The sequence below is a fragment of the Taudactylus pleione genome, unplaced genomic scaffold, assembly GCF_031769625.1.
Source record: "Taudactylus pleione unplaced genomic scaffold, aTauple2 ptg000330l, whole genome shotgun sequence".
Classification (NCBI taxonomy): Eukaryota; Metazoa; Chordata; class Amphibia; order Anura; family Myobatrachidae; genus Taudactylus; species Taudactylus pleione.
In genome coordinates, this window is record NW_028284731.1 from 3,480,933 (window position 1) to 3,493,276 (window position 12,344).

Consider the following 12,344-nt stretch of genomic DNA (forward strand, 5'->3'; position numbering starts at 1 on the left):
CCATTAACATATCCTGTGCAGTTATGCCCATGCGGGCACCAAAATCCGCTTTTTGCTACAATAGGACTGACGCGTTTCCCTGTCACAGACAGCTTTTTCATACTGCCTTTGCATCTGCATACTTTATCATGGTTATGGTAACGTATAAAACGTATGAGCTGAATATTGAAGCCTCACTTTTCTTACACATTAGGGCTAATTATTTGTTGTTAGCCAATTAACTTACTAGTACATTTTTGTGGAGTGAGGCAGGAAACTGGAGTACCTGGAGGAACCCACGCAAGCACAGGGAGAACATATAAACTCCACACAGAAGGGCTATAGTGAGAACTATTATGGAATGCTTCACGAATGTGTGCGTCATCCTTGCTCCCTGGGCTCGCAGGGGCAATGCTAATCCATTCCAATTTTAGTATATGTGCTGCCGAGGCGAGCACCCACAACCTCAGTGCTGTGAAGCAGTAATGCCACCATTACACCATCTGTGCTGCATATTTGAAAAGCTGTTTTAATATTAGTATATATACTGATTTATATATATTGGCCGACACATTAAATATTGGTGACACGCGGGACCTGAACCTGGGTCCATATGCTGCTAAGCAGATGCTTTACCATTGAGCTAATCATTAGCGCTCTTAAACAAAACCCTAAGCAAGCTCAGCAATAGCAGCTTGTGGATATCCACATAGGAAGCATTGTTATTACCAGGAGCAGATCTAGACTCTTGTTTTAGGGGGGTGATTTAATGATTAATTCTGACTCCTCCTCCTCATTATACGGGATACTCGGGCACGTCCAATAGCTTCTGGACAGGAAAGATGCGTCGGGGAACCACACATGTCGGAGGTTGTGCCCCTGTGATGAGCTACGCAGAGTGTGCCTCTAACAAAGTTCAGCCAGTGGCTGAGGCAGGGCTACACCCTTCAGGCTATGGCACTCCGGGAAAGCCTGTCAGCCTGGGCATTGAGCTGCCCTGGTTGGTAAAAATTTACTGTAACACTGGGCACATGTGTTCTGCTCTAGGAATTTTGGCTATTCAGTACCTCTAAGTCAGAATACTGTAAAGGTGCATACACACTAGACGATATGCTCCATGAGCGATATCGTCTAGTGTGTCCCCGGCAGGGTGTGCTCAATGTCATTGATGACATTGAGCACACCCGCTGAACAATATCATTAATGATAACGTTCAGCGACGGGCTCTCTCCCCCATTCCCCAACATGCAGCAACCTGACGATATCGTCAGATTGGCATGCATGTTTGCCAGATGAACGATAAAGACGAACGACCTGCGGGAACGCGCATAGTCGTTATCGTTCATCGTTTTGGTGTAAAAAATGGACGATATAGTGAACGACTGAACGATATCGTTATTGTTCAGTCGTCCACTTTATCGCCCTGTGTGTACGCACCTTAACAGACAGTTAAGACTGAACAGCTAGGACTGAAGCTGTTGGTGTACACTGCACTGTCTGACAAGCAATTTTTTTAAATAGCTAGAAACATGAGCAGCCTAATGCCACCATTGTACAAGTCAGAGAAGAGATAGCCTTTGATCCCTGACAGCTTTATCTCAGCAGCAGCAGCCCTCCCTTGTTATTCCTCCCCAGCTTCTTTCCAAAACCCTGGTGAGTACTCAAATCAAAGTTCCCGTTATGTCTATTGTGCATCCAGTCACACACACAGCAGTGGTGCCCCTGCCGATCCACGGCAGCCAATTACCTGCCTGTGCTGAGGACGTGTTGGGCGGGATGACAGTGCAGGCATGATAGTCTCCGGCCAGCAATTTCTCCCTCCCTGGCTCCCCATCGACAGCCTGTCATGACACATACCGCAGACGGTATTGCGGTGCGCTTACCAGGGCCGGCAACATAATTCTCATGGCCCGGTACACTGATATTTCTGGGGGTGCCCCTCCACTACCCTTGACCCTTACAACCAATCCCTTCCTCGAGACACACTCGCCCCTTTGTCAAGGTGTACAAGCAATATAGGCCTTGACAAAGGGGCGAGAGTGTGCTCCGAAACATTGGCTCATGTAATTTGAAATAATATTCAATGTTTGATTGACAATCTCTGAGTGTCGCTGTTTGATTCCTTTCAACATTCCATTACCAGATAAACTGATGATACTAAAACTTAACTTTTAATCTACCAAAATTGTAAAATAATAGATAATAGACAATACATTACATATAGCATACAACACAAATCAAGGCAAATTCACCGCTATCGTGATAGTGGTTAGAGTACCATTCCGATACGCGGAATGAGTTGTACACATAGCACAAATGAAAGATGTGAAAGTAAGCTGACCTAAGCTAAGGGTCAGGCGGATATTGCAATTATAACGACGGTCCAATAAATTATCAATAAAGTTGAGTTAAACAGAATTAGTAATCTCATAAATGCTGCACATAGATAATCAGATGCTCTCACTGACGGCCATACAGAGCCACCATAATGAACGTTTGAGGACAAAATAAGTAATGGTATATGTATAAAGCCACTGCGCTGGATAATTGCTAGACGCTAGTCATGAATTTGTTATTATGCTGCATGAGAATGGTAAATAAATGACACTAATCAATAATTATAAATGATTAAAGTATGTTACAAATCACAAAAACATGATAATCATTTTAATGTATAGGTGAAAATTGAACACAAAAACCAAAACCTGGGTTCTCCAAAAGTGGTTTAGCAGAGACCTTATTGCTCAGCAGCACACATAACTGTGTTCTAAAAGTATTGACCGTAGGAAAATTCAAAGGTTAAAGTGACAGGCTACCAATGGCTAGATAATGAAGTTAAAGGTTAATAGATTGAAACTGGATCTCCGTGTCACCTAAATAAGGGAATAAGATACATGTGGTTAACACACAGTGAGACTGCACCAATTAGAAGGTATATGAATAGTACCAGAAAGGGACCCAGATAATTGTCTGCCCCGTTTCTGCTGTCTCCGTGTCATGTGGAAACAGAGGACACGGGATGAGAGGACACGGGATGAGAGAACGGGGTTGGCAGCTGGTGGGAAGGAAGGGAAAGAGCACTTCTGCTGTCAGTTTGCGTGGATTGTAACTCCCCTGATATCAAAGGACATAGCAGGACAGGCACATTAAGGCAGACTGATGAGAGAGTACAGAAAATAACCTCTATATATAATAGGTATATATCTCACAGCGGTCTCATATATCAAAGAGGTTTGCGGATAGGGTATCACTGTATGATGCCCAAAGGCATGGTGGCAAAGTCAAATATTCCTGGTTATAAAAAAGTTGTGAGTTCTTAAGATACTGTGCCGCCAATAATGGGTTATGCAAAAAAGATATACTATAAGATATACTATAATCCGGTTGTTTCAGATACATCCCTAGTGGATGAAGGAGAAAATAAGGATGTATGCCTTTTTAGAAGTAAAACATGTTTTGTTGTAAATTAAACTTGTTATTGAAGAAATAATAAAACTTTAATGGGACAGCTCACTGCTGCTTAACAGTAGCTGCAGCTGCCAGAAACCCCAGCAGCCAACCAGTGTTCACTGAGAGCAGCAACAGTGACAGTGAGCCAGGGGAGGGACTGTCCTATGTTCTGCATCTAATTGCCTGACAGCCACCAGCCCCAGCAGCAGCATGCACGCAGCAGCCATAGCCCAGTCAGTGTGTTTTGTTTGTACTCTCTTCTTAAGATGTGATTGACTATAAACCAATGAGAGAGCCAGCTGGCAGCCCAAAGTAGTGAAAGCACCACACAGTATCGCAAAACAAACAAAAAACATTGGAAAATCAGGGAAAAACATTGAGGAAAAAATCTAGCAATGGTAATGAAACATTGGATCCTAAACATTGCAGGGTTGAACATCGAAACCATCTAAACGATGAAACATCAAATGATTCCCATCCCTAACCACAACTGTGAAGTACACCCCCCCCCCCCGCCCCCCTTGCTAACAGGGGGCTTACCGCTGCTAACACTCCCTGCTATGGAGTCCCTGTGGCTGTCAGACTGCCGTTATACCCAATACTGTGGTGACAAATGTAACTAAAATGGCGGCACCCGCGCGTGGTGTGCGCGTCAACTGGAGAGGAAGTGCGGGAGCCTCCTTTCTGTACAGCGGGGAACCGTAATATAGTGACAGACCCGGCTGTCACTAAGCCCAGCTACATTTTTAACAGCCAGTTACTGACTGTAAGTAAGCCTGCTCTCTTCCACCCACTACTATCGGGAGCGGTGGTAATACTCACAATTAACTGCTGCGACCGGGATGCTGGGCTCAGGGGGCTGGTGAGGAACCCAGGCACAAGCCATTTCCAGCTGTGGCGGGCCTCACAGACAGGTGTCTCAAAGCAGGAGCCCCCCACTTAGGGCACCGGACACAGGCTGCAGTAGCTGTGGCGGTCCCTTCCCAGCGGCTCCCACGTAGCAGCCAGACTGCCGCAGTCTGCAGCCTGCCTGTCCTCACAAGAAAAAGTTTTGAAAAATAGTATTTACTTTATTTTAAATGTTAACGGGCTGGAGACAGCCCACAGTGCACCGGCTCTCTCGGACACAATTTCTAAACTGGGGCTGATGGGGCATAGAGGGGGAAGAGCCAGTCACACTTGTAAATTATTTAAAGTGCCAGGCCCTACTCTACCACCGTCTATACCCCAGTGTCTTGAGCTCCAGTGTCCCCTAGTGGATGAAGGAGAAAATGCTGTATCTGCTTCAAACTATCCCATCAAGTTTCTTTAAGGAACTTTAAAGTGTTATTAGGGAATTTGTATAGAGGGGAAGCGGTCCAAGAGTGAAATTGGAGGTTCTATGCATACGCAAATCTTGGTGGGCTCCAGCAACCACACTTTTTTACAATATTAATATGAGACTCATTTAGCCTGAATTGCTAAGTGACCAACAACATATTTTACTAAGCAATGGGTGCAAATTGAGGGTACTTCACTTCATATTCCCACAGACATTTTGCCCGAGACTTCGTTCCTCCCGCCTTCTGGAAGAAACTCAGGAACCAGCCTACTCTTTTCCTTATCAATTTCTCCTCTTACCCCTCTAATGTAGAACTTGCAATTTCCCTGTTTCCGTGGGTTAATCTTTTCCCTGGAATAGAGATGGTCCTCTGCAGATTGGTCCGCTGATGATAAAGGGTAAACCTGGCTCGCTTGCTATATTATGGTAACACCTGGATCTGTCTGAATCAGCGTTTTGGCTTCATGCCCAAATTTGGCACTATGTTAGTTTGGTGTTTCGGACCTCCTCCTTGCGCAAACACTGACCACATTTGAATTATGGTGATCTTCTAAAATCCCCATTTGCCATTTGGTTTCCAGAGTACACCTATTGCTGGATTTGGCTCTACTCCCCAATCTACCAAATGTTACTACTACATGGTATAGAGATTGCTAGTTCTTTATGGAGGGAAAGGGACTTTCAATTCACTCACGTTAGCTCCCAAAGTACGTTCCGCTATTGAGAGCCACTACAAATTCCTTTCCAAGTGGTACCACAGCCCTTATGTGTTACATGCTATGTTCCTTTCGGTTTCTGATCTCTGCTGGTGCTGTAGGGCTTACCCTGGTACATCGTTCCATATATGGTGGACGTGCACTAGGACCACCACTTTTTGGCAGGGGTTTTTCTCCATTTCCAGAAAACTGTGTATTTCCACTGACTATAAATTTTAGATTTTCACCTCTATATACAAGAAATCAACGCTCAAACATCCGGCCATTAAGGAGTGGTTCGCCATATTGACTTGTATATGCATATGGATGATATTAACCCCTCAGCCCTTGATAGATATTCCAAATGTATGTCCACATGGTTTTACTGAGTGGAATTTAAGAATTCTCAGAAATATTGCTCATTGATGACCAACACATAGGCACCTCCCCCCCTCCCTTTTTCTCCTGTTGTGTGCTTTGTGTTTTACTAGCTGTATTTGTGCAATTGCTAAAATTGTATGTATTCTTTATGCCATTGTATTCGCCAACACCTTCACAATGTTTTTAGTTTTGTACTGTTTGGCACTTAGTAGAGAATGCACAGATAGAGAGGATTCCTGAGCTCAAGCTCCATTGGAAAAGTAATGTTTTTCTAGATCAGGCAGTCTTTGGGGGGAAAACAATGTGCAATGGGATTGCTATCTAAAGGGGAGTGTGTGTGGAGGTAATTATATTGATCTTGTGGGTACTGAATATATAGGGCCAAAAGAACTACATCATGATGAGATGGGCAACAGAATTATTGAGAATAATATTTGGCACAATGTAATAAAAAAAAAAAAAACCTTAACCAATGGGCACATCTATTTCCCAATACAAATCACCCACTAGAGTGATCTAGATACTACCTGCCAAAATTAGTTTATTCCCAACAGTCCTACACTACTGGGCATTTGGGGATAAAGGTTACCAATCCGAAACAGTTTACCATCATGGACTCATTGACCTTTTCATTTATGTTCTATTTCACTTTTTTCACTGCTGAACACAGGCATCACTAATCCATAGTGAGAAACACATTAAGGAGTGTTGTATCAAAGCATGAGGGAACACTGAAAATTTCTATCCAGGGATCAAAGATCTCTGTGTGCCTCAACCCTCTCTGTGTGTAGCACTGAAAAAGTAAAACTGAACAAAATTAGCTGAAATCCAGCCTGACCACATACTGTAAATCTCCTGGCCAATGTGGGCTAGGTAACTGACCAATAGAATAATTTCGCTGTTCGTTAGGATCGGTAAGTCATGCCACAATAATTAGAGATAAAGTGCAGCCCAGTCTGGTGAATGGGACAGCATACTTCACTCTATAATTGACTCAAACCTATAAAAATTAAAAGGGGCAAATTCCTAAACACGTCTGCCTGGCAGCACAAACTATACAGGTGCTGCTTATTGCAGTGACAAGGTCTAAACAAGTGTAAGGAGAGGAGCAAAGCTCACAATGATAATGGAACATACTCCACAACTAACATGAATTGTCCTGTAAAGGATCAGACTGAACACAAAGTCACAATTAGAAAAATTTTATTTCAATGTATGACACAGTAGGGTACAGGTAATGTGTTTGGTGGAAAAAGACTGCAAAAGCATAAAGGAAAAAACTGTCAGGGTATCAAGATATCAGCGGTGGCTGAAGAATCCTTGCGGATAATTATACTTGAAAGGCTTCATGCGGCTTGGTCCCCTGTGGTAACAAACAGAAGAATCAGATAAACTAAACTGAAAATGAACAAAACAGGATACAAGTTGCGTATATATCGGAAACACAATAGAAACTTAATGCAACGAGTACGAACTAACTATGAGTAGTTTAGAGAAAATTAAAGAGTAATAGCAAAGACTGCAAACACATTTATACAAGCTATCATACACTACACACCTGACCAAACGCAGACATATCTTCTCAGGGGGAAATTCATGTGGTCCCTCCACGCTGTTGTCATGGCATTCGGTTTCCAAATAGACATCCAGCAGCATGCACAATCTCTGAATTTGATTTGTCAGCATCTGAAATCCTGGAGCAGGCCCAGAGAGTTCCTTGTAGTAGACATTGATCTCGCTCTCCATAACCTTTAAGGAAGAAAAATATGGATAATCAGACACCAGCATCAAAACATGACGATGATTCTTTGACAGTTATTTGGTCCTTCCATATCAACTGGTCCAATTTTCTGTAAAATTTTTATCTTTGTTTCCCAATTTTGATTTCACTCAATAAATTTAAAGGCCAACAAAGCAGTGTAGTTTCGCTTTATAAAAGTTTGGTATTTTCAGAAATCTATATATAGGAGAGGGGCAACAGAATTTTTGCGAATAATATTTGGCACAATGTAATAAAAAAACCCCCGTCAAACTTAACCAATGGGCACATCGATTTCCCAACACAAATCACCCATTAGAGCGATAGCGCTAAGCCAGAAAACAACGTTGAGGTTGGCACTTTAGTCGGATTTCTCCTCGCACCCTCAGGAGGGTGCAAGAAGAAATCATTAGTCAGACTAAATAGCGTGCGGTATTGAATAGCTCTGGGAGCTATCACCCGGCGCTACTCAATTCCCGCTGAATTGAATCGCCCCCACTGTGGCTGCAGCACAGTTCAATACTCAAATAGGGGAGCCACACCAACTGTCACCCCAAATGCTGGCAAACGTCACTGGCAGTTGGTGGGGCTCCCTTATTTGAAAACTGAACTGTGCTGCAGCCCCATCTCTGGAGCAGATACTAGCCGTATGATACTGACGTGGCTTATGAGACAAACAACACTGCAAAGGGGTAAAATGTTTTTAGGTCACAGGTCAGGGAGGGTAATGTGTTAGTACAGGTGTGAGAGAAGGAATGTGTTACTACAGAGGTAAGGGAGGAAAATGTGTTACTACACAGATGTGGGAGTGGAATGTGTTACTACACATGTATGGGAGGGGAATATGTTACTACACGGGTGAGGGAGGGGAATGACAAATGTTTTACTACAGGGTGAGGGAAGGTCACATATTAATGATTATAAAGTATGCAACAAAAATAAAAGGTAACAAATAAACAGGTACTGATCAGTTAAAGCAAACAGAAAAAGTACCTGGGCGCTTGTTGAGTGGATATCACACCTTGATATGTCACAGCTGATTGGGTTAGTCAATCCCAATAATTAAATGAACATAGAAAGAGAAAGCAGCTGGAAAATCAAGTGGTATATACAATGTAACAAGGTTCGGTAGTTTTAAACAATATTTTATCAGATGTATAAAATGTATCAGACCAGTAATTCTTATACCTCTGATTGTACATATATTATAAAATAAACATTGTAGCAAGATTGTTGCAGTTTTATACGTTTAGTCCTGTTTTTAATTCCATCTATTTGAAACTACTGAGGACTCTGTGTGCGATACAGGACTAAACGTATAAAATTCTGCAACAATCTTGCTACAATGTTTATTTTATAATATATGTTCAATCAGAGGTATAAGAATTACTGTTCTGATACATTTTAAACATTTGATAATAAAATATTGTTTAAAACTACCGAACCTTGTTACATTGTATACACCACTTGATTTTCCAGCTGCTTTCTCTTTCACTGATCAGTTAAAAGGACCAGAGGATAAATATATTTGAAGAGGAGATGAATGAAAGTGTTAAGTACAAACAGGTAAGTTTTGGGAATAGTTACATAAAGTGCTGAATATGTTATCAACACTTTCTGTGAACAACTCCCAGCAGTAAATACATAGGGGTTGATGTATCAAGCAGAGAAAAGAGTGTATAAGTAGACCAGTGGAGAAGTTACCCATAGCAACCAATCAGCTTCTACCTATCATTTTATAGACTGTACTTGATAAATGCTTCCTAAAGCTATTTGGTTGTTATGGGCAACTTCTTCATTGGTCCACGTCTCTACTCTTCTCACTGCTTGATACATCAAGCCCATACTCTTATCAATTGGAAAGCTCTAATTGTCTTGATTCTGTTGGTCTAAAATGCTTACCCGGATGTTTTCATCATTTCTGGAGCTGCGCTCGCCTCTCCAGTTGAGACACAGACTGAACAATGGTGGAACTGAGCAATATCCTGGGTTAAGAAGCACTACTCCATGAAGCTTGGCTGGAAACAAAAGTCAGATAGTGGTATAGCAATGCATCATTAGTCTATGAAAAGAAACAGCATAGAACTTTTTTTTTGGTAACAAAAAAGCACCTGAAGAAGCATACAGCTGCATTAGTCCAGTGTAACAGTACAACACTAATCCTGGTCACCCCTTTTACTTTCAATGATGCCAATGTCTCTGCAGCAATGTTTCCTACCTGTTCCTCGCTCAATCATCAGGGAATAATAATGATCAGTATCCTGTGCTAATCCACCATCCACAACGCTCTTTGTATAAGGCAGCACCTGCAATGGAGGTAAGAGGTGAACACAGAATAATATAAAACAGCGGTATTCCTAAGTGGGAGCATGCAGAAAACACAAGAAACATTACAGACAATGGCATTTTTGCAGAGGTTTCATTCCTAAACAAAATTAGATAGTTAAGGACTAAAAAGCTTCTTCCTCTTAGGATTTTGTGCAGAAGCTAATGTCAATGAAAAAAGGTTTAGGTTTAATCTCTGTTCGATTTATACTTCTACTTATTTACTAGAATACACATTATTTCAGTATTTAGTCTGAAGCTTGATATTCCGTACAACTTTTATCTCCTAGAAAACGGTTATTTTGTTCTATTGTAATGTCATATAGACAAAGAACGCCACTTACCAGATAATCCTCATATGTGATCATGCTCCACCTAGTTAGACGTGATACCACCTTGGCAGGGACTAGATTTTGACAATCTCCAGAAATTGGAATGATACCATGTTCTGTAAAATTAAGTATCGTGTCACAAGACAAGTGACCAATGTAGTCTAGCAAGGAGTTGGGTAAAAACAAAAAGGACACTTACCCAAAGATGCAAATTGTTTGTGCAAAGATAACCGAGACAGTAGCCGAGACCTCAGCAACTTAATGGTCTTCTCCATGTGACTGGCACTGAGAGCGTTGTCTGCTATGACAGCAAGCTGTGAGGACAGAAGTACAGCTAGACATACTGGCTACATTCGCATGTTTATTCACATCACAGGTGTCCTCATCCTCAACATGCACCTTAATGATCCCCAGAGAGGGATTCAGGAGAAGTTTCTAATTTGCAGCAACCGGAACTTGTAAGAATGGCTTATTTAGAATTTGATGGCAGATAGGAACCACTTGACCCATCTAACATTGCATTGGCCCATGCAAACATTGCATTTTGGTGGATAACACTGAATTTCAGTAACCAATTAGGGATTCAGTCACTGACAATAAACAAGGTCAACATTCATGTCATAATGTCGACTCCACAATGTCAACAGTTATGTTGTCAATAATGTTAAAATGTAGACAGGTAACATGTAGACATTCTCAGAATGTCAACATGTTCACAATGTCGACATTGGAAATCTCAGAATGTCAACAATAGGGTTAGGCTGCAGGAGGAGAGTGTTATGGGTAGGAAATATGGGCAGTGTACCCACTGGAGTGCCACTCCATCAAAGGACACCGGAAACGACAGTCACATGAACGCGGGGACCCGGAAGATGCCACTGGAGCAAGTAAGTCACTGCTGGGCCACCAGAGACTATGTCGACATTTCATCAGGGTCTTGGCTCTCGACATTACATATACCACATTCAACAAATTTTTTATCTATATTTTGTAAGTTAAGCTGAGTACTCATTATTAGACATATTGAACAATGGACAATATATCGATAGCAGATCGTTCACAGACCTATCAGGTCGGACCTGCAGCACAGCCAATATATCGGTACATTTGGCTGTGTGTACGGGTGACCCGCCAACCACCCGTACATTGGCTGCAAGCACTGCCGACAATGACATCACAACTGGGCGGGCAAATTTAAATGCCTGCCTGGTTGTGATGTTTAGCCAGATATATCAAGCGGCCGGTTGGCAAGTGTGTATAGCTTAGTAAATCGTCTGCTCGCCGCTTCATCGGTTAAGTGTGTATCCAGCTTTAGACAATGAAGCAAGTGTCCGATTAGTTACTATAGCTTAGGTTACAGTTTGCAGCTAAATGAAATGTTAGTAAATTAGAGTAAAAACAAAATCCTTTTTGATCAGAAGTGTTTTCTAGGCATTGTTGGAAAGGTTCTCTCCATAGTATTAGTGGATGTTAAAATCACAACAATACCATGGTGTGTAATAACCCTAAGCACTGGTAGAAACAAGCTTCAAACACTTTTTGGTATTATTACCAGTTGTTTATATAGCGCACACATATTCCGCAGCGCTTTACAGAGAATATTTGGCCACTCACATCAGTCCCTTCCCCAGTGTAGCTTACAGTCTATATTCCCTATCACATGCGCACACATGCACACTAGGGTTAATTTATGTTAAGAGTCAATTAACCTACCAGCATATTTTTGGAGTGTGGGAGGAAACCCGGGTACCCAGAGGAAACCCACACAAGCACAGGGAGAATATACAAACTCCACACAGGTAGGGCCATGGTGGGAATCGAACCCACAACCTCAGGGCTGTGAGGCATTACACCGTCTGTGCTGTGCTGGTAGTGAACAATAACAGCTAAATGTTTTATCCTAAGACAAGCAGCAATATATTCTTTACCTGCGGTTGGTCTGTTGGAAAATGGAGTCCACCCATTGTCTGTACCCATAGGTAAGGGTGCCCTAGATCTGATATATAGTCACTCAGGTCCAAGATCCTGTAATGGCATGGTGATAATGAGATTTTTTTCACAACTAAAGCCAATAATGTTACATGTGATGAAAGTTTTATTAA

General features: G+C 42.0%; 1 protein-coding gene and 1 non-coding gene across 3 annotated transcripts in view; both read right to left on the reverse strand.

Annotated features, from left to right (window-relative positions):
• Positions 1-329: 329 nt before the first annotated feature.
• On the reverse strand, positions 330-437 carry LOC148509191 (U6 spliceosomal RNA). The gene has a single exon (XR_015869487.1). It is a non-coding gene; the product is annotated as a U6 spliceosomal RNA (small nuclear RNA).
• Positions 438-7,012: 6,575 nt separating this feature from the next.
• THOC5 (THO complex subunit 5) overlaps positions 7,013-12,344 on the reverse strand; it is a 48,989-nt gene continuing 43,657 nt past the window's right edge. For both annotated transcript variants that reach the window (XM_088443527.1, XM_088443526.1), the window contains 7 exons: positions 12,171-12,267; positions 10,442-10,556; positions 10,255-10,358; positions 9,804-9,891; positions 9,488-9,603; positions 7,385-7,575; positions 7,013-7,189 (listed from right to left, as the gene is read on the reverse strand). In XM_088443527.1, the coding sequence (XP_088299653.1) occupies positions 7,126-7,189; positions 7,385-7,575; positions 9,488-9,603; positions 9,804-9,891; positions 10,255-10,358; positions 10,442-10,556; positions 12,171-12,267 (775 nt within the window). In that variant the 3' untranslated portion in view covers positions 7,013-7,125. The remainder of the gene's footprint in view (positions 7,190-7,384; positions 7,576-9,487; positions 9,604-9,803; positions 9,892-10,254; positions 10,359-10,441; positions 10,557-12,170; positions 12,268-12,344) is intronic.